Genomic DNA, 22,997 nt, shown 5'->3' with positions numbered 1-22,997 from the left:
AAGCAATCCCCCTGCTGGTACAATAGAATCACAGCAAATTCATGGACATATAGAATAACTAGATTGGTGTAAAAAAGTTCTACGGAATTTGCATAAAAGTACCTGAATTAATACAAAGAACTGGCTACTTGACGCTTTTGAATCACAGCAGTGTCCGTTAAACATATAACCTGATTTTCAGTGCTAGCAGTGCTCACAATGTGGTTTTTTTTTTTTTTGTCTTTTTTTTTTTTTTTGGTCATTTTTGTACACATCAGAAATGCTTTTCATGAGAAGTACCAGTCTAGTCATTCTATTTCAAAACACACGTCCAATCAGCAGCTGGTATGGGGAAGACAGTGAGCTATAGTTCGATTGGCTGAGTATCCATACCTTATTATGTGATGTAAACAATACCGAGTAAACGAGATTGGCTGATTCAGAAAGTGTTTGCAGGAATAGATTGCCTTGAAGGCAACATTTGTGCTGCCATTAGAGTTTTGGTTATGGCTGAAAGACACCAGGGAGGAGTTGTCACTTTGAAAAGGGTGATGGAGCCTGAAGAGGAAGAAAAGAGGAAGACAGAGCTCAGATGATCATTTTGTCCATATTAAATCAACTGCAAACCAGTTACCAATTAAAACTACTTAAAAAACGATATCAATTACAATAACAACTGTCTATCTGACTGTCCAGATGTTTGCATTGTAATATTAAACTGTGAATATAGATATAGATTGTGCTGCAGTCACTGGGTAACAATATTAAATCATATTAGGTACACATCACATATCCTCTATATTATGTTTGTGGCCAAAATCATCTTTGACACATTAGCAGCAGATAATACAACACATCACACAAATCACATGAGCTTCTAAGTCTGCTGCCTTAAGGAGAACAATAGGCAAACATGGGGGTTGTTACAAGAAGCAATGTAAATGTTCCTTGCATTCTTACAAGTTAGTTCCTTTTAAAGCACCAACTGAGTTGGATCTTTAAATTTCTATCGCTGATTGCAGCTACAATACAAAGAAATCAAAACATTAACTTCAGTGACAAATACATGCCTCTACGAGTTGATTAAATCAAATTAAGTGTCTTCACATCTATGTTGATTTTTATATATTTAATAGCAAATGGAAAATGGCAGCAAGCTATAAACAAACTAATATTAATGTTTTGCAGCTAATGAATTAATCCTAAATCACTTAACCACATAATTGTGAACATCTGTGAGTGCTATTTTTGCCTTATTTGAAGACTGCTGTCTGATAAAGTGTCATTTTTCTCTCCCAGACTCACATTTGCAATTGAGATGTTTGCTACTAGAGTGGGAATATGATATGGGTGGAGCAAAGTGATACTGTTGGTGCCTAGTCTGACAAGAACTGCATTAGAGGAACGTCCCTCGTATGTACCCTGGACTTCCTGTTACTGTAAAACATTACAAAGTGACTGACCAGCGTGAAGCTGTCATAGGTTCTCATCAGCTCCTCCGTTCGATACTGTTCCAGCACCACGACTCCTGCCAGAGAGAAACTCTTGGCTCGGGCACAGTCCTCACAGTGCACCACGTAGGTCTTCTTACTGCTGTTCTCACTGGTCACAAACAGCAGGTTGAACACCTCGACCTGCACAAACACAGTTTCGGTCCTGTGGATCAATGCGTCTCTAATGCATCTGCACGGCACACACAAAGGCGCCAGTTTGACAGTGAGTCCAGGGGGGAAAGAGGAGGGACTCACATCACATTCGTTGCAGTAGTAGGCCGGCTCGTCCTTCACACGACTCTGGTAACAGATCTTCTTCCCTGCAGCCACCAGCTGGTCTCTCAGAATCTGGATGTGCTTCATGGACTGCATCAGGCAGTGTCTGAGAGAGACGGGAGTTATAAGTGAAAAATAAGAACAAACGCGCGCACACGCACACACACAGGTGGCAAATACGCTCTTACTTGATCATCTTGAAGGTATCCTGATCAGCGATCTTGATGGTGCGAGCCACATTCCAGGAAACGTGGATCATGGGAACGATGGACTTAACCTTCTTCACCTCGTTCCACTCAAAGCGCTCCAGGGCCAGTTGATATTGGTATGCTGCGAGAACAGAAAAACAAGCAGCAGTGAAGCTGAGAGAATTCACCAGTATATTTAATTTGTAATTTGACACAAAGAGCAACACCTGATTGTCAAGCTCTTCAACTCTCGGTCCTGAACTTACAGTTGAGTGGTCCCACATTCCAGGCAATGTTGTTGCACCAGCCCACCGCCTGGACCCAGTGCACAGTCCCTGCATTAATCCACACCAGGTCTCCTGGCCTCTGAATGAAGCGGTACACAGGAATGTTGGAGCTGTAGAGGTCCTCCAGGACCGGCCACCAGGACCCTGTCAGGTAGTCTACTCCATGCCTGAGAGAAACGTTTGCAAATATCAAATTTAGCATCCGCACACGTTGACAACTGCATGCTTGGTGAATTCTAACCGACTCGTCACTCACTTCTCACAGAAATTGTTGATATCTCCCCAGTAGTGCTCATGGACAGCAAACCACTCACAGTCACCAGGTCCAATGTTGATGTTGACGGAGCAGAAATTGTTGTTCTCTTGGTGACCTGATGAGAAATTCGAGTGGTCCATTCATGACTCTGAAACTTCATTTCAAACAATTGAAGCTGACAGTGTTTCCAAAATCCCAGGATTACAAGTGGCCGGCGATATCTCACATACACACTAACCTGGCGTGCGGCTGCCTGGCACCTTCATGTAGAGCTGAACTGTATTCATGCCCAGGATGGTGTGACCGACATGGCTGAGCATGTTGTTGCTGGATTCAACTCGCATGAAAGCTGGCAACTTCAGCAGCTCCTGCAGCTGCGGCTTCCACCTTTGAAAAACAGACACGTGGCTCGGCGTGAAACACCACCCACCCTAACTGAGCTCATTTCTGGTGATTTTAATAACAAACTCTCACCTTTTAGGGTCTGAGAGGTCAATGTTGGTCCCAAACTTAATGATCTTTCCCACTGTTTTCTGCTCTGAGCTGACGGATGGAACAAAGTGTGAGTTTTGTTCGCGGAGCGAAACAGAGAATTCAACAGAAACAGATCATAGGTTTGTACTGACCTGGGTGTGCTGGTGGAATTAACAGAATGGCCTTTACTGAAGACTGGAACAGAAGCAGGACTTCCTTTACTGCTGGCGAGCGTCAGACCAGTTTTTGCATTGGCTGAGGGGTCTGAGGTCTTGGTCTGCTCTCCTTCCTCTTCATTCTCACTCTCCTTCTCCTCCTATAACACATCTACAGGAGCTTAGCTGGCAGGTTGGCCAACAGCTAAAAATAAACACATCTTTACACAATTTACTTTGGAGCTACACATTTGGGATTTCACCAATATTTGATTTTGATCAGCATAAGGTCAAAAGGTAAAAGTTTCTTGATTATGCTTTTAACTTCACCAGTCTGAGTGAATGTGTGTGCCATGAGGGAAAATGTCTACCTGCAGGCTCTCCTGGAAGCTGGACGCCTGGTACTGGGCGTATTTGGCAATGGTAGTGTGTGAACGACTGCTTTCACAGGGCCACGTCTGTGCTGAGCCACTGGGATCCCAGTTCTCATCAGCGGGTTGTTGAACCTGAGTCCTCACTTCCACGGCATGATCTGCATTTGCCTCCACTAGAGATTTGGTGGAGAACAGACCAAGGTCTACCACAGAAGAAAACACAGAGGCCAAACACAATTACCAGGGAATATTCAAAACAGCAATCATTGATATGGCCTTGCAGTTACCCAGTACTCACGTCGCAGGGGATTGTACATGGTCTGCATTCAAATACGGATCATAAAAACATGTGGTGGGTACTAAGTTTGTGACAAAAGAGCTCTCTATGACGCCCAATTAGCAGACTGCTGAGAGAGTTTTCAAGGCACAGCACTCCTTAAAACCCGCCTCCAGTTTCAGTCTGGTTTCTGAAAACAATTCATTTCCAAAAATTGTTGTCCTAAGAGCCCACACATGTTTTCAATACAGAAATGACTCGGTATAAAATGTCTACAACATCTGGAATAATCACAGTTTCATGATATAATGTATTTGTTTTCACAGAGAGACTGGACAAGCTGGTTAAAAACACTGGCTCTGTGCTTTACAGGAGTCTGGACTGAGTGCTGTTGTGGGGCGAGACATGAGAATGGTTTGTAAGATGCAGGATATCATGGACAACACCAATCACTCTCTTCACACCGTCATGGCAGGCCGGAGAAACAGCTATAGCCTACAGTCTCACTCTACTGCAAGACTGAGTGGGTCTGTAATGCCTCAGTTTGTGTGACTGACTGACTGATCTATATATCTGAAATATGAAATATGAATGTTGCTTTCTCTTTTCCAATCTCTGCCCCTGCTGCCTTTGTGTTTCACACATCAACAAAACATTACAGAGTGAATATGATTTAATTTCTTCTGTTGGGCTGAATAGCGTAATCAGTGAAGTGGCTTATTTGAGATGAGTATAGTGGATAAACTTACTAAGGCGGAGGGAGCCAGCAAGTCCTCTGATGACAGTTACAGCATTTTTGGGATCAGTGCAGAACTGGAGCAGGACAGGAGAGAAGGCGTCTCTCTTGCTCTCCAACTGCAGAGACAACACAGCAAAAGAATGAATGTGAATGAGTGTCTGAGAGTGACTGAGAAATATGGAGAAAAATATTTTGGTTATTTTAAATTAAATAAATAGTTATGGGGGTGACTTGTGGTTTGTTGGCAGCCCTGTATGACTGTGAATGCAGAATATTCATATATCAGCCAAACAGTATCAAACTTACAATACTAGTATCCCAATAGTTAGTTAGAACTCATCCAGAGGGAGGCATGATGGCAACCCAACCAAAAGGTCACTTACTTAAACTATGAAAGTCATTTAGACTATGGGACATTGAATACCTAATGATATTTCTGGGTTGTTTTGATGATGCAAATCTGTGGGGACTCACATAGATACTCGGTGTGGGGGGGTTGAGCTTTTCTCGAGGGATGGGGGTCTTGATGGCAATGTTAGGTTTAACAGAGAAGGCAGGCAGCAGGTATGACTCCTTGAATTTCCCCTTCACCCTCGCCCCCCTGTAAAAGGACAGAATGATAAAAGATCCAAGTCATCATTTCGCATTTTTTCACTTGCACCTAAAAACCTAATGAAAAATCTAAATATCTTACTTAATCAGTACTCACTTGCAAGCTCTGATCACTTCAGATGCTGTGTTTTCAATGGTGATCTTGGAAAGTGGGACTCTGGGCTCCTCCAGCTCTGATATGTTAAATGTTTGTCTTCCAGCACTCTCCACTTTGATCAAGAGGATCCTCAGCTCCTTACACAAGCCCATGGACAGTGCTTTCAGTTTGAGCGGATCGACTGGAGCTATCGAGCAGGCAGGTTTACTTGGTGGCGTGGAGACACAAAGTTTGGATGTATTGATTGTTAGAGTTGAGGCTGAATTTGAGGGCTTGGGCTCTGTGTTTCTACCACCACAGGATATCTTACTTTCCAGCTCGGTGGCCACTTCTTTCTTCTCAGTTGCTGGCTTTACTTCAGCGATTTTGCTGTCCACCCTATTTCTCTGGATGTCCTTCCCCCTCATACTATCTTTGAGAGGTCTGGGTGAGCCTCTAGAGATGACTGGCTCCAAGTATGAAATATCCCTTTCTTCCAAATCCTTGATTTCATTTACTTTGTTCTTAGCACAGATGACACTGCTTTCCTCTGCCTTTATCTTAATCTTGATCTCTTCTTCTCTGTCTCCATCCTTATCCTTTTGTTTTCTTTTTCTGTCTGTGTGTCTGTGCTCTGTCTCTTTGCTGTGTTCTCGCTCTCCCTTGCTGGAAACAGTAAGGAGGCCACTGAAAGAAGTTGTATTTGTGGTGGTCAGTCTTAACTCTGCACTCAGTGACCCATCTAAAAGAGATGACTCAATGCTTCCGGGGAGAGTCTCGGCGTCCTTGCCCTCTTGTTTCACCTTTATATCGTTCTCAGTGTAGTCCTGCTTCTCCTGCGCCAGGACCTCCACAACAGGCTCAGTCAGATCAACTGGACTGTACGATTTCAAAAGCGTGTCTGAGGTAGTGTGAGTTGGTGATTGATTACTGGGCTCTGAGGACACGCAGGGGTCTGACTTGGGGGAGAAATCGTGATGCTCGTGACAGTGGATCTCTGCAAGAGATGACGAGTACTTAACCCCTTCTGCAGTGACAGCAGGGGGACCACCAAATGGTCCGCCTCGACACGAGACCCTCTGGCTTCCAAGAAAGGTGGCCAGGCTCTTGAAGACATCATCAAGTCCTGCCTTATGGTGGTGAAGCTCATGAAGAAGAGAACCAGAGGTTTCACCGCTGCCGTCCATGTCTTTCTCTTCCTCAGCTTGTTCAGTTGCACAAGGGAGATCACAGAAATCAGACTTGTCATTGCAAGAATACTCAGCCAGTGTACTTTCACCAGGCTCCTTAATCACATCATCGATGCTCTCGTTGTCTACAGGAGGAGGAGAAAAGCACTGGGTGGGGCTGGGCTGGAGGACAGGCCTACTGATCACTCCCTTCTCTAGCTCGTCCTCATCTTCGCCCAGAGCTGATACCGGAGACCCCTGCCAGCTCAGGACAGGGGGGGTGTTTGCAAGGTTGTCTCCCATTTCTCTCAAATTCCCAATTACAGCAACTGGTTGAAGATCTGGGGCATTGAGAACACTCCCCTGGCCAATGTCCTTGCCTTGGACAGGCTGCTGGACACTGACAGAGCATGCTGTACTGAGTGGTGCTAAGGCTTTAAACAAAAGAGAGGGAAGTGTATCACCAGGCTTTTCTTTTGGGCCATCTTGTGATTGGGATGAAACAATAGTGGGCTTGTTGCTAGTCCGGTTGGGGGTTGTGTTCTTCTGAAGAGGCTGCAATCGTGGCTTCTTGACTAAGACTTTTTGGGCAGTGCTGCTCTTTTTGGACATTTTGTGATTCTCAGATTTTGGAAAAGTGCAGCTGGGATGGTGAGCGTTTGCAGATGGCCTGTGCGTCCCCTTTGCTTGTTCACTTCTTCCCCTGTGCTTGTGTTTTGATGTTGACTGACTTTGATTTTCTGTATTCAATGCTGTCGTCTCACTTTTGCTCTTTTTGACTTCTCCTGAGGAGCTGGAAGCAGAGATAGAGGTGGAAATTTCCTTTTTAGTCATTTTCAAGCCAAACTTTCGTTCTTTCTTTAGTGATTTTTCTCGTTTCTTTTTTCTGTCGCCCAATCTTTTCTCCTCTTTTTTCTTCCGTCTCTTTCTTTCCTCTCCCTTTCTGTTTGCATTTTGAACTTCTCCCTTTCTCTCCTTTTTACCCAGCTTATCTTTCTGTTTGCACTCTGGCTTTTTGTGTTCTTCCAAATCCTTCTCAGGCTTGTTTGCTCTCGATCTGCTGTGTGGGAACTGTCGTGAGCAGAGGGGCTGTGAGGTCTTTCGGTACTTGGTGTCTGGAAACCTGGATTTTGGGCCATTGTGAGACGTAAGGGACGTGGTGGAAGTCAGGCTTGGCCTTGGGGTGTGAATGGGGCTTCCCTGGAGTTTCTGCTGTCCACTAAGGCCGGGACTGCACTGACGAATGATTGACAAATCCTTTCTGATACTGGCTGCCGTGTATGGAGAGGGGCTGGAGGGAGCATGTGGACTGCTGGCAGTAGAACCTCCATCTTTCGGACTGCAGAGGAGGGATGAGTAAGGAGGAGAGTCAGCACCAGAAGACTTAGAGAGGGCTGCATCCCTTGAATTTCCTCTTTGATGGGTGCGCTGAGGTTCCTGCAGAGTTAATTTTACATCTATTTAGACTCTTATTCAGGGACGGGTCAATTGATTACACTACATCAGGTTATATGTTATTCTGCCACTGTAATTATCATTCAGAGAAAATAAATGATTTTTAAAAAGAGGAACTTTCATGTGCTTTGTTAATCTAGACTATAAGCCCCCACACACCCAAGTTTTCCCATCTTCATGCTGCCTTTGTTTCTTACTGTGCTTTGTTTGTGGTGATGGCTCCGTGAGTCCTTCTCCTCTAGAGGGTGTAGTGTGGGGTTGTGCTGTAGGGCTCTGGGGTGTCCTGTGTGCCGCTGATAGTGGTAATGGTGATGGTTTTGGTGGCTGTAAGGCACACGGGTGTGGTCTGCTGGTGAAAGCAAGATTTTCCGCTCAACCTTCCCTCTGTTTCCGTGATGTGGTGGTCTGCTGCCACAGCTCTGGTTTAGAACTGCTTGGTTACTGTTACTGAAGCCATGTCCTCCAGCTCGCAGTTTAGAGGTTTCCTGCAAATTTCAGAACCAACAGCAGAAGTCAGAAAGGGCCACCATCATTCCTTTTGTTTTAATTTTCACCATTTGTTCACTGAGGATGTTATCTTACCTGTTGCTGGGTTGTTGAGGTCCTGTGGTCAGATTGGTGGCAAGGACCGGCCCTGTCATTCAGAAGCTTCCAGTCGTCTTGGTTGCAGCGGTAGTGACGAGGTGGTGATGGGGCATGGGCAAGTAAAGGTAAATGCCTTGATCCAGGATGAGACAGCTAAACAGACAAGAATAAATATTGTGCTATACTATATGCTTAACAATGGGTGGTGCTGTTGTACAGGAATGCAATGTACAGATATGTAGGTTTACCAAAGGGTTCAAAGTTTGTTGTACCTGATCAGGACCTGAGTCCCTCCTCCTCTTAGCAGGACATTCTTCTCTTGGAGATAAAGGGTGCTGTGGGGGTGGACTGTGCTGGTGTAATTGGTCTCGCCGTTGATGGAGGGCTGGCCGTTTCCAGGGTCCTGGCCTGTTGTTTATCATCCTGCCTGGGAAGCTCCTGCGGCAGTCTGTGGGGGCCCATCTCTCTGGTGGTGACTGGAGTTCTCTGTTGTTGCGGTGTAGGCGGGGACACCCTTGCTAATGTTCAGGAAGAAAAAACAAACAGGTTTAATCAAAAAGTCATATGATGACACACTTCTAGCTCCAATATCAACAGTCCTTTAAAAAACAATATTGTTCCAGATGAGTATGGCTCACCATGGAGGCGCTGACGTTGTTGTCCCAGGATGCGTAGCGCTCCCCGGGTCCTGTTGGATAACCAGCCCGATTGTGGAATGAGCGTGTGGAGTTGTGATGCCAGTTCTGGGCCTCAAACAGCTGCTCTTTGCCATCCCAAAGATGTAGATGTTGCCTGTGCGCCTTTGAGATTCCTTTGTCCTGAACATGGTTAGGTGTTCTCTCCACCCTGAGAGAAAGACCAACTGAGCTTAGCAACAAATATCATGTAGATTCAACACCTCATCAGCACATATGGAGCTTTGTATATCAAGTGAATAATTCCGGCTTTACTGCGCCAATGACAACTTTGCAAATATTACCCTCAATCCTTAAACACGGTTTCGTAACAAGCACCTAACTGTACATATACTAAAACAAAGAACTAAATAAATTGTTCCGCTCACCTATTATAAAGACGACTTGACAGCGGATGATGTGATTGATCACGCCGACCTTGGCATCTGTCATAAAAAAACACAGAAAAGCGACTCTCAGTGTGACAATGCACTTCATGTCAGCTCAGGAGCCCTGAACTCTCTTGCGGTTGGCTACATTCTTGTTTTCACTTTCTGTTGAACTGGCCGATCATTCCTCTTTCTAATTGTTTTCTGTCTCATACATGCTCTGTTCTGTAAATGTCAAGGTTACCTTTGGCGACTGAGACTCTGGCACCACTCAAAAATGTGTTCAGGTGGAGTTATTTCTTCAATGGCAACTCTGATGACGCCAAAAAGATATAATAAAGAAAAAAAGCTGTGACCTTCACTGACAACACTGAATTGGCATCACTTGTCAATGAAGCCGCGCAATCGCACACAGCTGTCCCAATTTAAACACTTTGATAACATTGATCCTGGTACATTATATATATTTTAAATAAAAGCATGCATATTCAACTCTTTAATATGCCCTTAAAAGACCTTGTATTTCTTCACTGGATTGGCTCACATATTGAAAAAACTTAATTTAATGGACCTAGAGTGCTGTCCAAAGATGCATGGAGATTTTCCTCTCGCCCAGAGTCAGTTATTATTGACAGTTCCAGAGTTGTATCTCTCTTTTTGTTGTAAGGGCAAAAGCCACAAGCAGAAGCACATAGTTTAGCAGTTACGATCACATTCATTAGAACCTGCTGCAGCTGAATGGTTGGACCGTGGCTGAAAAGTTACAGTCGTACAGATACCGCACAGATAAGTCCATGCTCGCTGCTGCAGCTAAAGTAAGACTTTTTCATGAATATGCTCTTCCCATTTTCAGTTAATCAGTCAGCGCAATAAAGTGGTGCTTAACTTAACTCAACCAAGACAACGAAGGCTGGAGTCCCACCTGCTGGAATGAGCCTTTTTAAGCCCCCACGTTGTTCCACTATCTGATGCCTGAGTGCATCTGAGCATCTGAGTATGAATGCTTTTCAGTAAGACTTATTTTAGAATTTAAGTTTCCTTTAGCATTCTTGTCATACAATAGGCTATTTACACTGCATCTAAAATGACACAAGTCTGTGTAACTACGTTACAGTCCGTTTAGAATTAAAGATAACACCATCAGCAAATAATGAGAAGAATTTCGTATCTGTAGTGATGGTGCTGCTGACCTGTTGGTGTGGCTCCACAGGCGACCATTTACAGGAGCCCATTGTCCTCTGTTAGGTCCTCCAGCTTGATAGGAGTCCCATGTGTTACGGCCAGAGTACAGCTCTGCTGGGTGATACATGCAGCCTGAAACACATGTGTTTTTATGAATCTATTGTTTAGATTTCGACTAAATATAAACAAACAAGGACGTCTGACTGCACACTGTAAAATGCAATACAGATGTGCTGCTACTTTCAACCAATGAGATCTGAGAGTATACACTGATGATGGCCACTAATTTGTATTTTAGAGTGTAATTTGTGAGTAATCCAAACACTTACATGATGTGTGACAAAATTAACAGAAGCTTTACTTCCTTAATGCTGATTCAGAAAACTGTTGAACTCACTGACTTATTACTTTAAGAAGCCCAAAGGGAAGGACCCCCTAATCAATTTAAGCAAAATCCAATTACGGCAGTGAGCGAATATTAATGAAATACAACTCACACATGAGTATAGTCAGGGTTTGATAACACTTAGGCAGTGTAAAACAATTATCCATGTATGTGTCATTTCCAGTTATACTGTAATGTACTGCAGCATGACTGAAAAATCATAGGATATATTTACATTTAAGTACAAGCACAACACACACACACACAGATCCTTGATTTTGAAGTTTTTGTAGCAACCTGACATGATGTACGATGTATTACAGCACCTCAAAGCCATTTTAAGTTGTGGGGTCCAGAATTTGGCACTCAAGTTGAGTGGATTACCGGTGGACCCCATGAATCATGAATATAGGAAAACAAGGCCACACACATGCAGACACACACGCACACAAAGTACAGAGACAGTAACAAATGTGCTGTGGTTACCAGTCTTGGTCTATATTTGAGTCCCTCCACTTCACACCTGAGAGCGAAAGAACACCCTGTAGACAAAACACATGGTTGAGATATATGCTGTATGAACAGAGAAGGAGAAACATGAATGTCTGATCTAAGTCTATACAGTAACTGAATTTGTTCTGGCTTAATGACAAATACTTTATATCCTTGCAAGTCTGCGGTTTACGCCAGCACCATAGTCTCAATTTTGATTTTATTAGATTTTATTTGCTCATGCTGCATTTTCTTTTCTTTTCTTTTCTTCTTCCGTGCTGCATTTTCTGCAGCTCTGTATCTACTCAGTGGTCATATCATCAGTCAGCCAGAGCTACATTGTGTATTCTGTCCCTCTCTAATCGCAGCTTCCCAGCAGCCACCACAGCCAGTGGCTATCCAGTGATGAAAAAGCATGGGAGTAAGACGAAAGACCATAGCAACCTCCCTTTAAGAGCAAAGACAGGGTGAAAATCACAACAGGCACTGTTGCTGCTGCTGTTGAGTTTTCCTCACCCCTGATTCCTTAAACTCCCAGAGAGAACCGGTGATTTCACATCAACATGGAACTTCTGTCTTCTACACCCTTCTCCTCCTATTTGGTTCTATTACACCAACATCCAGAGGGAGTTCGAGCTCGATTGTGGAGTTACCAACATAACTTGTAACTCCAAGCAGCCCTCAGCCTATGGGGCACATTTTCATCTTTATTTATTTATTTGTAATTGAACTTGTTGTGTTGCAGACAGTCTCTTCCACCGTGAACAGAAGAGAGCTCTTAAAGTGGCCAGTTCTGCTGTAAACCTGGCTGCATTGTGATCTGACCTTGTCACAATCAACTTTGCATTAGTGCACAAGTGACAGGTTGGACCCCCTAACATCTCATTTGCCTGAAATCTCTATAAATGCATATACATATACTATACTTTTTTTTTGTACTACAAATGTCTTCCATGAGCGTTTGTTTGTGGTGTTGCGGTTGCGCTATAACATTTCTTTCAGAGATGAATGAGCCAAGTGAGCACCCTCTTTCTGAGGGTCCATTTCCAACCAGTTGCCAGAGCAACTGAAGCCAGACAGTTCTTACTGCTGTGGCTTTAGGCTTTTTGGAGTCAGCTACATTTAGATTTATTTTTAGAGTATGAAGAGAATATGAGAAGCCTTCATGTGCTAACAATGTTCAGCGATACATACCGTAAGGGCAGACCTTATCCTAACATACAGCCCCGTGTGCCATATGTTGCTACATAAAGCTATACAACAGACAAAAATGTCTGGTGATGTCAACACTATCCCTCATATCTCATGTTTCACAATAACTGGCTTTTTGAGAGGCTTCTAAAATTTTTAGAGAATGCTCTGATCATTGCTTCATCTTTGCTCGATTCTTTGCTTTTAAGACCTCTCCGTTTCGGATCTTGTTTGGATGACTTGCCTGTTGGCAAAATGGCAGCTTATGTTAATGTCACATTATCTTGCACCGTGATAAAGCCGTTCGCCACAGGTTTAATACGTGCAAGACAACTTGGAAACTGTGTTTCACAGTTCGTACAGATACAGAGACAGGGTGCAGCGTGGGGTAGTGCTGCAGGGCCAGAAGCCGTGCTTTGAACCCTGATCTTTCTAGTGTTGAGGAGCATTTCGCAGGCAGGAGATGATGTTGACCCTCCCTGTTTTCCCCTGCACACACTTGTGTGACAGGTTGGTATGGGGGAGTTGACAGTCAACAACAGCTTACATTTGAGTCTATACAACAATGGCTCAGTTCCTCCAATATTTAACCCATGTGTGCAGAGGTCATTTGAGACATCTGGACTTGAGTGCAGAGACTGAATGATGTCATATGCACTTAGGGGGTTTCTGCTGCTTCCCAGTGAGATAAGCATAAAGAAGAGAAACACGCTGTAAAAAGTACAGTAGGCAGTAGTGTACCGTGTCATATCTCAGCTGTTTATATGGCTTATAGCGTGAATAGATTTTCATGTACCATAACATTAAATGTCTTTGTTTTTAATGATACATCTGCAGAAAAAAAATCTTTATTAAATAATATTATAATTAAAATATTCAATTACATATGCTGAAGGAAGGTTGCTACTAACTGATAGACTAGATCCGCTGCCTGCAAACACCTGCTTCTGCTCTTCTCTCCCTCTTGTCACCAAGGAAACCCTGGTCATCTTTCTGTCACCCTACCGGGGAGCGTGGAACATGGGAGAACTATGCATTATCTTTGCTAAAACTCCCACTTGGTTGTCTCACCTTATATAGTTTCACCACATTATAACAATGATATTTATTTGAAAGCTAATTGTGATTTTCTCTGTGTGTGTATGTGTGTTTTGTGTGTGTTATTTCACTCCTCCTCCAATCTTACCTTGCTATGAGCACTGAGAGAGAAGGAGGAGACAGACTCTGGTCCAAATTCAGTGATGCTTCCACTCAGGAATAGAAAGACGGCAGACCTGTGCAGTCTCAGATCCCTTTAAATAGACATGCTCATCCTCCGCTAGCTGGCAAATACACACAGAAGAGAGCAAGAGAGTTAGGAAATACCAGTCATTTTATATTTCTAATGTTTCAGATTGTATTGTTTCAAATGAAGGGCAGCATCTCTCCTCCATCTATCAGGTACAGTAATGCTGCCATTCTCTTTCTCTTTATATTCTTGCCTCTCATCCCCTACAGCATATTCTGCCACACAAATCTGCGCTGTTGCATTTCTGACCCTTTCTAGACAAAGAAAGAGAATGAAATGAGATGTAAGAAAGGGGAGAGAGGAAGAGTTCGCCAGTAACCTTTGACAGGCAGGCAGGCTTTATTTTCTCCCGCCTATCCTCTCCATGGCCCTGCCCCATTGCCTCTGCTATCTTAACTACTTGTTTCAACAAGGCTTCTTTTCTTTCTTGATACCCAATATGCCAGCCTCCTTCCTTTCTCTTTCAGGCTATGTGCATGGCTGTGCCTCTGCCTCACCCTCCCTTTTCTCTGCACGCTGTGTCCTTGTATCCCTGGCAACTGATGATATCATTTAGTCCAGAGCTGGGAGCAAGGCCTCAAGCAAGGAGGGGAGTGTTAACGTTTGTGTGCGTGTGTGTGTGTGTGTGTGTGTGTGTGTGTGTGTGTGTGTGTGTGTGTGTGTGTGTGTGTGTGTGTGTGATTATAACATGGGGAGTGAGAGAGGGAGAGCGGGGGATGGAGAGACTCCATAGGATTTAATGTATACTTCTCAGATGTCTGCAGCATGTGTACAGCATCTCTGTCAGCTGAATAAAATATTCACTGAGCAGTGAAGATCTCAGATTTTAAAACACACTAATCTGCCCTTGTTTGGACAAATCAACAGTTTGTCACATTCTTGTACATCTCATACCATCTGGAGCTGCTTTCTAGCTGCAGTGAACCACTGCAGATGTGCATCTCTTGCTGAGACTTTATGTGTGTGTGTGTGTGTGTGTGTGTAGTAGGGATCCTGCTTCCTATACCATAAAAGGAAAGATGGGCTGCACCAGACCAGGCCTGTCTCTAGTGGCTTCAAAGCTAGCCAACACGAGGAGCAGAGACATGAAGAGAACAGATGGAGGGGCAGTGAGGAGCTACAACATACAGACACACGCGCAGGCTGCACAGACAACCCACCCTCAATGCACATGCACATGTATGATTTTATTGGCTGCAGCCCTGAAATAGCGTCACAATCATGGGGAAAGAAAGTACAGTACAGAGAGAATATCAATCACATTTCTAAAAATAACATCCCTGCAGCCCCGCTCCACTCTGCTCTATCCCCTTCTCCCTCTCTGTAACAGCGGCTTCTCCCGGTGTATGCTCCATAAAGCACAGCCCTCTGAGGGGTACTGGAATGTACCAAGGCAAGGTCAAGAACAAGAAAGAGGGGTGTCTTTTGCAAACAATGCAAAATCTAGAGCTTTTTGTGAACAAAGACAATGAAGCAGGTTAACAGGTTTGAAGAAGGCACTTCACGCTGGCGTGTGTGTGTGCGTGTTTGTGTGTTATGGTGTGTGTGTGTGTCAGACACCAGGTTTGTGTGGTTAATGGCAACCTACAATTGCACATCCGGGAGGTTACCAAAGCTGGCAACTGAAAGCTTTCATTGAGTTCATATTGCACATTACTGACAATAGATGTGTGTGACCCCAGATGCCTTTTGATCACTCTTCAAACTTTACTTTAAGAACATTGTTTAGTTTAATTATTTAACATAAACACAACAAAGTGGAAAGGTTTCTGTGTAGGATGTCTTTCACCAACTGTGCTGAACTTTCACTGGGGACAAGTACAGTATACTCTGTGACACAGTTTAGACATCACTCTACATCAAGATTAATCATCAGACCTGGTTTCACTCACTATTGTAAACCTCCCAAACCCAAACACACTCACATACCAAGACATGCTCACGTGCAGACAGTGCAGAAATGTGACATGATGCTTGGAGGTTAAACTGTGGTTACATTTGTGCTTTGGTGCTGTTGAGTACCAGCCTGTGTGTGCACGACTGTTTTTGAGTGTGTCTATATATGTGTGGGTGTGTATGTGTGCACGTGCCTGTGTGTGTGTGTGTTTGTAAGAGAGAGAGGGAGAGAGAGCTTCATGCATGAATGTGCAGCACAGTCTGCAGACACACTGCAGTATGTTCAGATCATTCAGAACAATGACACACAGAAAATGCACAAAAAACAACAATTGTAAACAAAGACAGAACAGTAAAGAAATACAAAGACACACATTCACACTTCTTACTACACTGCACAATGCATGCAGTATATTTCCATTCAGCCATAAGCAAAATGCACATCAAGTTGCTCCTTCGTAGCTCTCCTTTACCTCGTTTGTTGTCTTCGTTCTCTTTGGTCCACACTTCCCCTCTGCTCCCCTTTTCCTCCCTTTCACTCCTCACCACCCTGTCTCACCCGATCCTCTCCTCTGTCTCCTTTCTTCCCCTCTCCTCCTCTTCCTGTTTCCTCACTCCACTCTCTGATGCTGGGGCTCTCATAGCAGACTGATCCATGTGCAGAGACCGATGGGGGTGGGCCCGGAACGGTGCCAATCACAGGACGTGAACCAATGAGAGGGCAGAATCACACATCTTTCACATTTTGCAGTGAACAAGAGGAGGCAGGAGGAGGGGAAAATAGCAGACAGGGAGGCACGGAGAGGCTCTTTATTTCTCTTCCAGTGTGAGTGTGTGTATACAGTATGTGTGTGTGTGTGCACGTTTGTGTGTGTATTAGAGTAAGTGAGAGTTGGAACATAGCCAGTACAGTAGAAGAGATATTTTCAATCCCCCCAAAGCTGTAAAAGAATCTCTTCCAGCTCTTACAAACACATTTCCCCCCAATGCCACTGCAGGTTTCTACACCTACATGTGCAAAGAGATAGACACATTTCTCATGCTGCCAACACATTCTCAAATCCTCAGAGAGCAGGATTTTAATTTCTACATTAATCACAATATACACCAGTGTCAGTATCAGCATTAGCATGAACAATGAACAAGTCTCTCCTATTTTCCCAGGCCTTGCTGGAGTTGAACACTCAGGTGTCTGTGTTGGGTGAAATGAGGCACAGTGAAATGCTGAAATTGTGACAGACAGGCTGCAAGTGTTGGCTGAGCTCAAATGTCAAGTGACAGGATAACCAGGGAAGGTGGGGCTACAGCTCCTGGTTCATGAGGGAGGGCCTAGTCTTTGTGGTTCAAAATGCAAAACCACCGTTCACTCCTCTGCTCATTTTACCCATCAACGACCAGTAACAAGCAGGCAGAGCTGCTGGCCCTGAGTGCACAGCTAGACAGAGGTGGAGGACGAGGGGGAGTTGATGAGGAGCCAGAGGAGTGGGAGAGGGAAATGGTGGTAGCAGACTGCTGGCAGATTTATTTATTTATTTATTTATTTATTTATTTTTTGCCTCTGAAGTGCCTTAGCAACAGCCCCACATCAGCTCAAACTCTACTGGTCAAAACTCAAACCCATGTGAGTATCTGGACCAATCAGCAAGCTTTGGTGCAGAACTAAGTGGGGAAGCCTTCACAAATCAGAAAAGCTGCTAAATGACGCCCCTTGGTGGCTCAGTGAAGGTCTACACACTGCATCTGCCCTTCTGTTCACAGCTGGCATGCTTGTGTCAATGCTACAGTCATTACATAGTAAATGTTTCACCCTTTTCACCTTTAAACTTTGGAAGTGGTTACAGGCATCAACCTGTTGCAGATTTCGCCAAAAGTTATATTTATAACGCAAATCTAACATCACAATAAAAAATAAAGAAGAGTAAGAACTTGTAGCTAATATTCTGGGTGGAATATCTCTTTATAACCTGAGGGACACATAAGTCTAAAAAGTGTAAGCAAGAAAGGAAAGAAGGAGAACAGATCAGTAAAAAAATGGAGGAGAAGCTGTAGACTTAATACAAACTTGTGAAATTATTCATATTTAGTAGTGTGTGGGACTAAAGAACAAAATATTCATATTGTACCAATACTATCGTACCAATACTTTGGCGATTACATGCAATGGCATATAACTGTTGAAACTCAATAACAAAGGAAGGATGATGATGATATCAAACTGAATTAGCGCTGAACAAACATTCACACACCATTACGAGTGTAGTCTTTCTTAAACTTCTAAAATTCACAAATGCACCATCTTTTGGCTTATGCTATGTTTCCAAAGTTAAATTTATGGTCATATAGGATGAAATAGGAAGAGGCAACAACTAAGCCTACATTGCCCCCAAGTGGACAGTGTTTATTACTGCATGCTGTGAGTGTGGCCTGCTAGAAATATTCAAAATGAAAATTACATTGCTCACTAAGGCAGTGTGTATACAATACACTGAATTACATGACGCAGTATTTTTTTTCTTTTAAAATCATTAAATATTGTATTGTTCCCTATAACAAAGTCAGTCGTGATCTTATCTAAGTAGTTGTGAAACCCTTCAGCAGTTTGACATGTCCAGATGTCCAGACATGTCCACATTTCCAATCCAGCCAGACAAACAGAATTTATGCCCAGCACTGTGAAGAATATTCTGTATGAGAGCTACTCTAAATTACATAGATTTAGCTGATATCTTTAATCCACCCAAGAAACAAACAGACGGACATGCAGACGGGGAGGTGGACAACACGATTTCAAACATCTGTCTTTGCCACAAATTCTTTAGTTCAGATTTCTTTGAGAAAATCTGAATTATTTATTAGTCCAATTTACAGTAATTTAAAAAAGATTTTTGTCTCATAAAAGATCATCCTAAAATCAGCCCCCTGAGTGCTGCTCAATGGGTCACACTGACTGCAACTAAAATGTATTGCGTGGCCAGTTGCGATCAGTCTCGACAGCAGGAAGATGCTCTGCCTCTTGTGTTGGAGTTGTAACAGCAGAGGGCAGCTGAGCTGGCTCTGCACTTGGCCTGAATTTAGAATTTTAATTGGTAAAAATGCTGACAGCTGAAAAATGTCTGTTCACATAACCGCATCATCAGCCCCAGCCACATAAGTTATGATTGCCATAACTCAAGATTAGATCAGAGAGGCAAGCTGGTCCCTCGATGAATAACAACACTCAGTCACTCAAATTGACTTATTAGGGCAGTGAAGGATTGTTGCTCCAGCTAATCTGACAGTCTCCATTTGCATAAGACTGAATTGAGCAGAGGGCAGCATAACACCGCAACAGAGACTTCCTCTACCTAAGAAGGACGTTTTATTTCCTTTTCTGACACTCACCTCAGTGACTCCCAATCTTTTAGCAATCCCAACATCCTCACCACCAAAGACGTTCACATTTCCTTCTTGCTTGCAAAATAGTTTTCCTGCCCCTTTTAATCAAACCACCTGATGTTCAGTTAAAGTTGAGCCAATATTTGGATATTGTTATGTGTTTTTTTTTTTTTTTTTTTCTTTCCAATCAAATCTCAATCTCTGTTTATTCAAATTAATTTACCCGCTGGGGCATGAGGAACCCCTGTTGGGGAATCGGTGATTTAGATGATAATCTTCTTCAGAGCATGTGCAATAAGATCAAGGTCACCTAGGGCATTTAAAATCCTGATGATCCACGTGTTTGAAAAACAAAGACACAAATAATGAACTTGCATAAAGCTGCCATGGAGGACTAATTGAGAAGAAAAAGTCTGTTGGAAATGGTTTCATATGGATTATTTGCCCGCTACACACTCAGCTGCCAAAATAGGTCAAGCACACATTTTGGCAGAGCAGTCATTTACTCATGAATTATGAAATACTTTTTCACTGAAAATGAAATTCTTCTATTTTCTGTTAAACAACTGTGTTATTTATGTAGAGCGGTTGTTCTCGTTGACTTTTTGTCTTCTCGCTCTAAATGAGCTCCATCTGTGCTAAATCTTATAAATCTCTGATTATTAGTAACTATAGACTTATATTAGTGTACTTTGAGTTGAGCTGCTGTCTTTGATGTAATAGCAATGGAGGCAAGCTTTTATGCACAGACATTCACTGGGATATGTCTAGTACACATAGACTCTGTCACTATGTTTATTGTGCTTTATCTTTCTCCAGCCCATTAGCTTATCCACCATTCAGGGTGAGAGGCATAGTACCTCTGAAGAACAGGAGTCACTGTGGAGCTTTTGTTCATCACTGAGACTGATTAGAAAGCTTTGCATTTTACCATTACATTGATAGCACATGTCCCATGTCGAGGAGTTCAACACACACTGCAGAATTTGTTGAGAATGAATTCCCACCATAACTAAAAATAAGGAATTTTCCTCTAGAGCAGAAAACGACTATGCTCCTTTTGCAGGAACAAGTTACATTGTTAGGTAGTTTGGGGGCTTCACATTTCTGGGAGAAAAAGCGTACTGGTGGCTGAAGTTCACACATAATCACAGAAAATACAGACCTGTCTGAGAGGAGAGGGGCCATGGCTCAGTTGGGGATGGCACCCAGCTAATCTGACTTTTAAATATATATTTCAACTACTCAATAACTTGTAGTTATTTCATTTTCTCCATTAGAGCTTGGACTTTCAAGTGTTGATTTTCAACTTCTCTCTTTGCGTGCAAACTAGTTTTCCTGCACCTTTTAACCGTAGGACCTGGTGGGCCAACTGCTAGGTTGACAGTTCAGTGCTATCAAAAAAGTAAATTACAACACAACTTCATGAAGAAGGTACAGAGGAAAACCATGTCATGGTCCTTTACATACCCACAGTTAAGATTAATGCAATGACCATCCATCCACTCCCACATGTGTAAGGAGGCCTGTCACGCTGCTTGCTTTGCATATCCACTTTGCAACATTTAAATCATAACTGCAAACATCTCCGATCATTGTTTTGTAGAGCAGGCCACAGTAGGACACACAGGGGAGACCTTCATCACCAGGAATATGTCACTGCCGTCGGCTCTAGCTTTTGCTTGTCTGATCGTCTGTCTTTTGCCTCTAATGTCAGCGACGGTTGTTCAAGATTTTAATCACGTCGAGAGATGCAAGGACTCCCTGTACATGGGGACACCACCACGAGGGTTCACTGACCCACATCTGAAGAAGATCTGCCAGCGCTATGCAGACAAACCTCGGTATGTGACCTTGTATGACCCTAACCTGCGGATCCCGGTTTACTCGGCTTACACCTTCAAGAAGACGGAAGGGGACAGACGTGTGGACTACCCCTGGATGTATGAGCCACAGGTCAGACTTGTCTTTAAAGTTTGTTTTTCAGCATTTACTCCAGCTCTCAGCCCTTTCTGTCAAACTAGGTCATTCAAAGGTAAGTTAAATGTCTCTCAAAGAGGACTTGGCAGCAGCTCAAGGGGGTAAGAGGTCTACTCCAGAACTGGGCCCCTCAGAGGCCTCCCAGACAATATGAGCTTTCGTTCTTTCCCAGGAGGTTACAGACCTCTTCTATCTGCTCTTCTGTGTGTCCCTAGCTGGCGGAACTGGATGGAAATGGAAACATGCTTCCCTTCCCCACTGGCTACCTGCATATGAAGTTTGAGGACAGCCAGGCAGTCCTGGACGACTACTCGGACGTGGTTCTCTACGAAAGAGGTCACCTGAACCCAGACCAGCACCAGTCCAGTCCTCATGACCGTGCCGCCACCTACACACTGACCAACGTAGTCCCGGAGATCCGCGAGTTCAACATTGGGCCTTGGCGTGAGTACGAAGAGCGGATCCGGGTTCGCCTCAACAACTTCTGCCGGGGCACGGCCTACATTGTGACTGGAGTGACCACCAGAGGCAACATGATCCGCCGCAACAACCAGCCTCGTGTGGGCATTCCAGAGGATGTGTGGTCAGCGTACTGCTGCACTGATTACGACCGCAACTCCCCGCACGACATCCGTACCCTGTTCCCCTCCCACGCAGCCATAGCCAAGAACGCCAAAGAGGGCAACAGCGTGCGGGAAATGACGGTGCAGGACCTCGAGTTGTTTCTGATAGGCAACATGATGGTCGATACTAACTTCAAGATCTTTTATGACAACTGCATCTCTCCCTCACCTCTTCCCCTTTACCTGCAGCACACCATCTGAGGGGGGTGTGGGTGCCCCTGTGTGTATGTGTGTGGTGGTGGGGAGTTACAATATACTTTAATTATTGGGGACATTTGTGCAAAAAATGGTTGTCCAAAAAAAAAATCGTTCAAATATGTCCTTGTATTTCTCGTTTCGCTTTAAAAAGTTTGGGAAAAGTTCTTGATAATGCCTAAGGGGAATGGACAGTTCTGTCCTCTGTTAGACTTTCCAGATTAACATGTTCGCATGATCACATCTGGAAATGAAAAATGCTACAGGAGAGCTCATGTGTGGGAAGTCGTGCAAATCTGATTGAATAAACTATCTCAATTTACTGGCCTGCATTGTGTTTTTGTTACTTATTCTGTATGTCAAGTGCGTCATAGTCTATACATATCAAATTCTGACAGATTTCCAATAATGTTTCTTTTTGTAGGCTTATCACAGAAAAAAAAAGATGTACATACTTGCATTATATTCTGCGGGCATGTATATACATGAGCTGTGTTGAGCTTCAAAATAACTATTTTCCTTCAAATTTGTGAGCATATGTGCATTTTGTGGTTGTGAAGTTCTTAAATCAAATGTTTTGCTTTGAATTTGAGAACCCTCACAAACCTACTATCTAAATTTCATTCATACTAATTTAAAAGACAGTGAGAGTAACGTGGGTATCCAATGGACATTTTTAATTGTTCAAATATTACCTTGGGGAATGTCATATAACGCACATTGGACTTTTCTTCACATTTTGTTTTTTGGTATCATGTTGCTTAAGATATCACGTTTTTGAGAAACTATCTAGCCGCAAATTCAAATGTTTATCCTTCAGTCTTTATTTCTCCCAAACTGACAAAAATGACATGATGTATAAAAAAAAAGGGGGGTAAAAAGAAGACAAAGAAGAAAAAGAAAAGAAAAATAGAGGCTGGTTCTTTTGTGTG

General features: G+C 43.4%; 2 protein-coding genes across 2 annotated transcripts; one reads left to right on the top strand and one right to left on the bottom strand.

The window, feature by feature from the left end:
- Positions 1 to 204: 204 nt before the first annotated feature.
- On the bottom strand, positions 205 to 16,500 carry LOC115054700 (uncharacterized). The gene is made up of 22 exons (XM_029520031.1): positions 16,366 to 16,500; positions 13,895 to 14,030; positions 11,512 to 11,567; positions 10,649 to 10,772; positions 9,459 to 9,515; positions 9,034 to 9,241; positions 8,668 to 8,913; positions 8,393 to 8,548; positions 8,008 to 8,295; positions 5,208 to 7,792; positions 4,973 to 5,099; positions 4,509 to 4,614; positions 3,480 to 3,685; positions 3,106 to 3,269; positions 2,954 to 3,022; positions 2,718 to 2,866; positions 2,480 to 2,594; positions 2,203 to 2,390; positions 1,937 to 2,078; positions 1,728 to 1,854; positions 1,443 to 1,613; positions 205 to 537 (listed from the first exon to the last, which is right to left on the bottom strand). Exons 4-22 carry the CDS (start codon positions 10,765 to 10,767, stop codon positions 514 to 516), a joined length of 5,247 nt encoding a protein of 1,748 aa, XP_029375891.1. The 5' UTR covers positions 10,768 to 10,772; positions 11,512 to 11,567; positions 13,895 to 14,030; positions 16,366 to 16,500; the 3' UTR covers positions 205 to 513.
- Positions 16,501 to 20,882: 4,382 nt separating this feature from the next.
- LOC115054651 (endonuclease domain-containing 1 protein) lies at positions 20,883 to 22,380 on the top strand. The gene is made up of 2 exons (XM_029519953.1): positions 20,883 to 21,223; positions 21,463 to 22,380. Exons 1-2 carry the CDS (start codon positions 20,921 to 20,923, stop codon positions 22,069 to 22,071), a joined length of 912 nt encoding a protein of 303 aa, XP_029375813.1. The 5' UTR covers positions 20,883 to 20,920; the 3' UTR covers positions 22,072 to 22,380.
- Positions 22,381 to 22,997: the final 617 nt, after the last annotated feature.

Source organism: Echeneis naucrates, chromosome 14 (genome assembly GCF_900963305.1).
Source record: "Echeneis naucrates chromosome 14, fEcheNa1.1, whole genome shotgun sequence".
In the NCBI taxonomy this organism is placed as follows: Eukaryota; Metazoa; Chordata; class Actinopteri; order Carangiformes; family Echeneidae; genus Echeneis; species Echeneis naucrates.
This window is presented reverse-complemented; position numbering and strand designations above follow the sequence as displayed.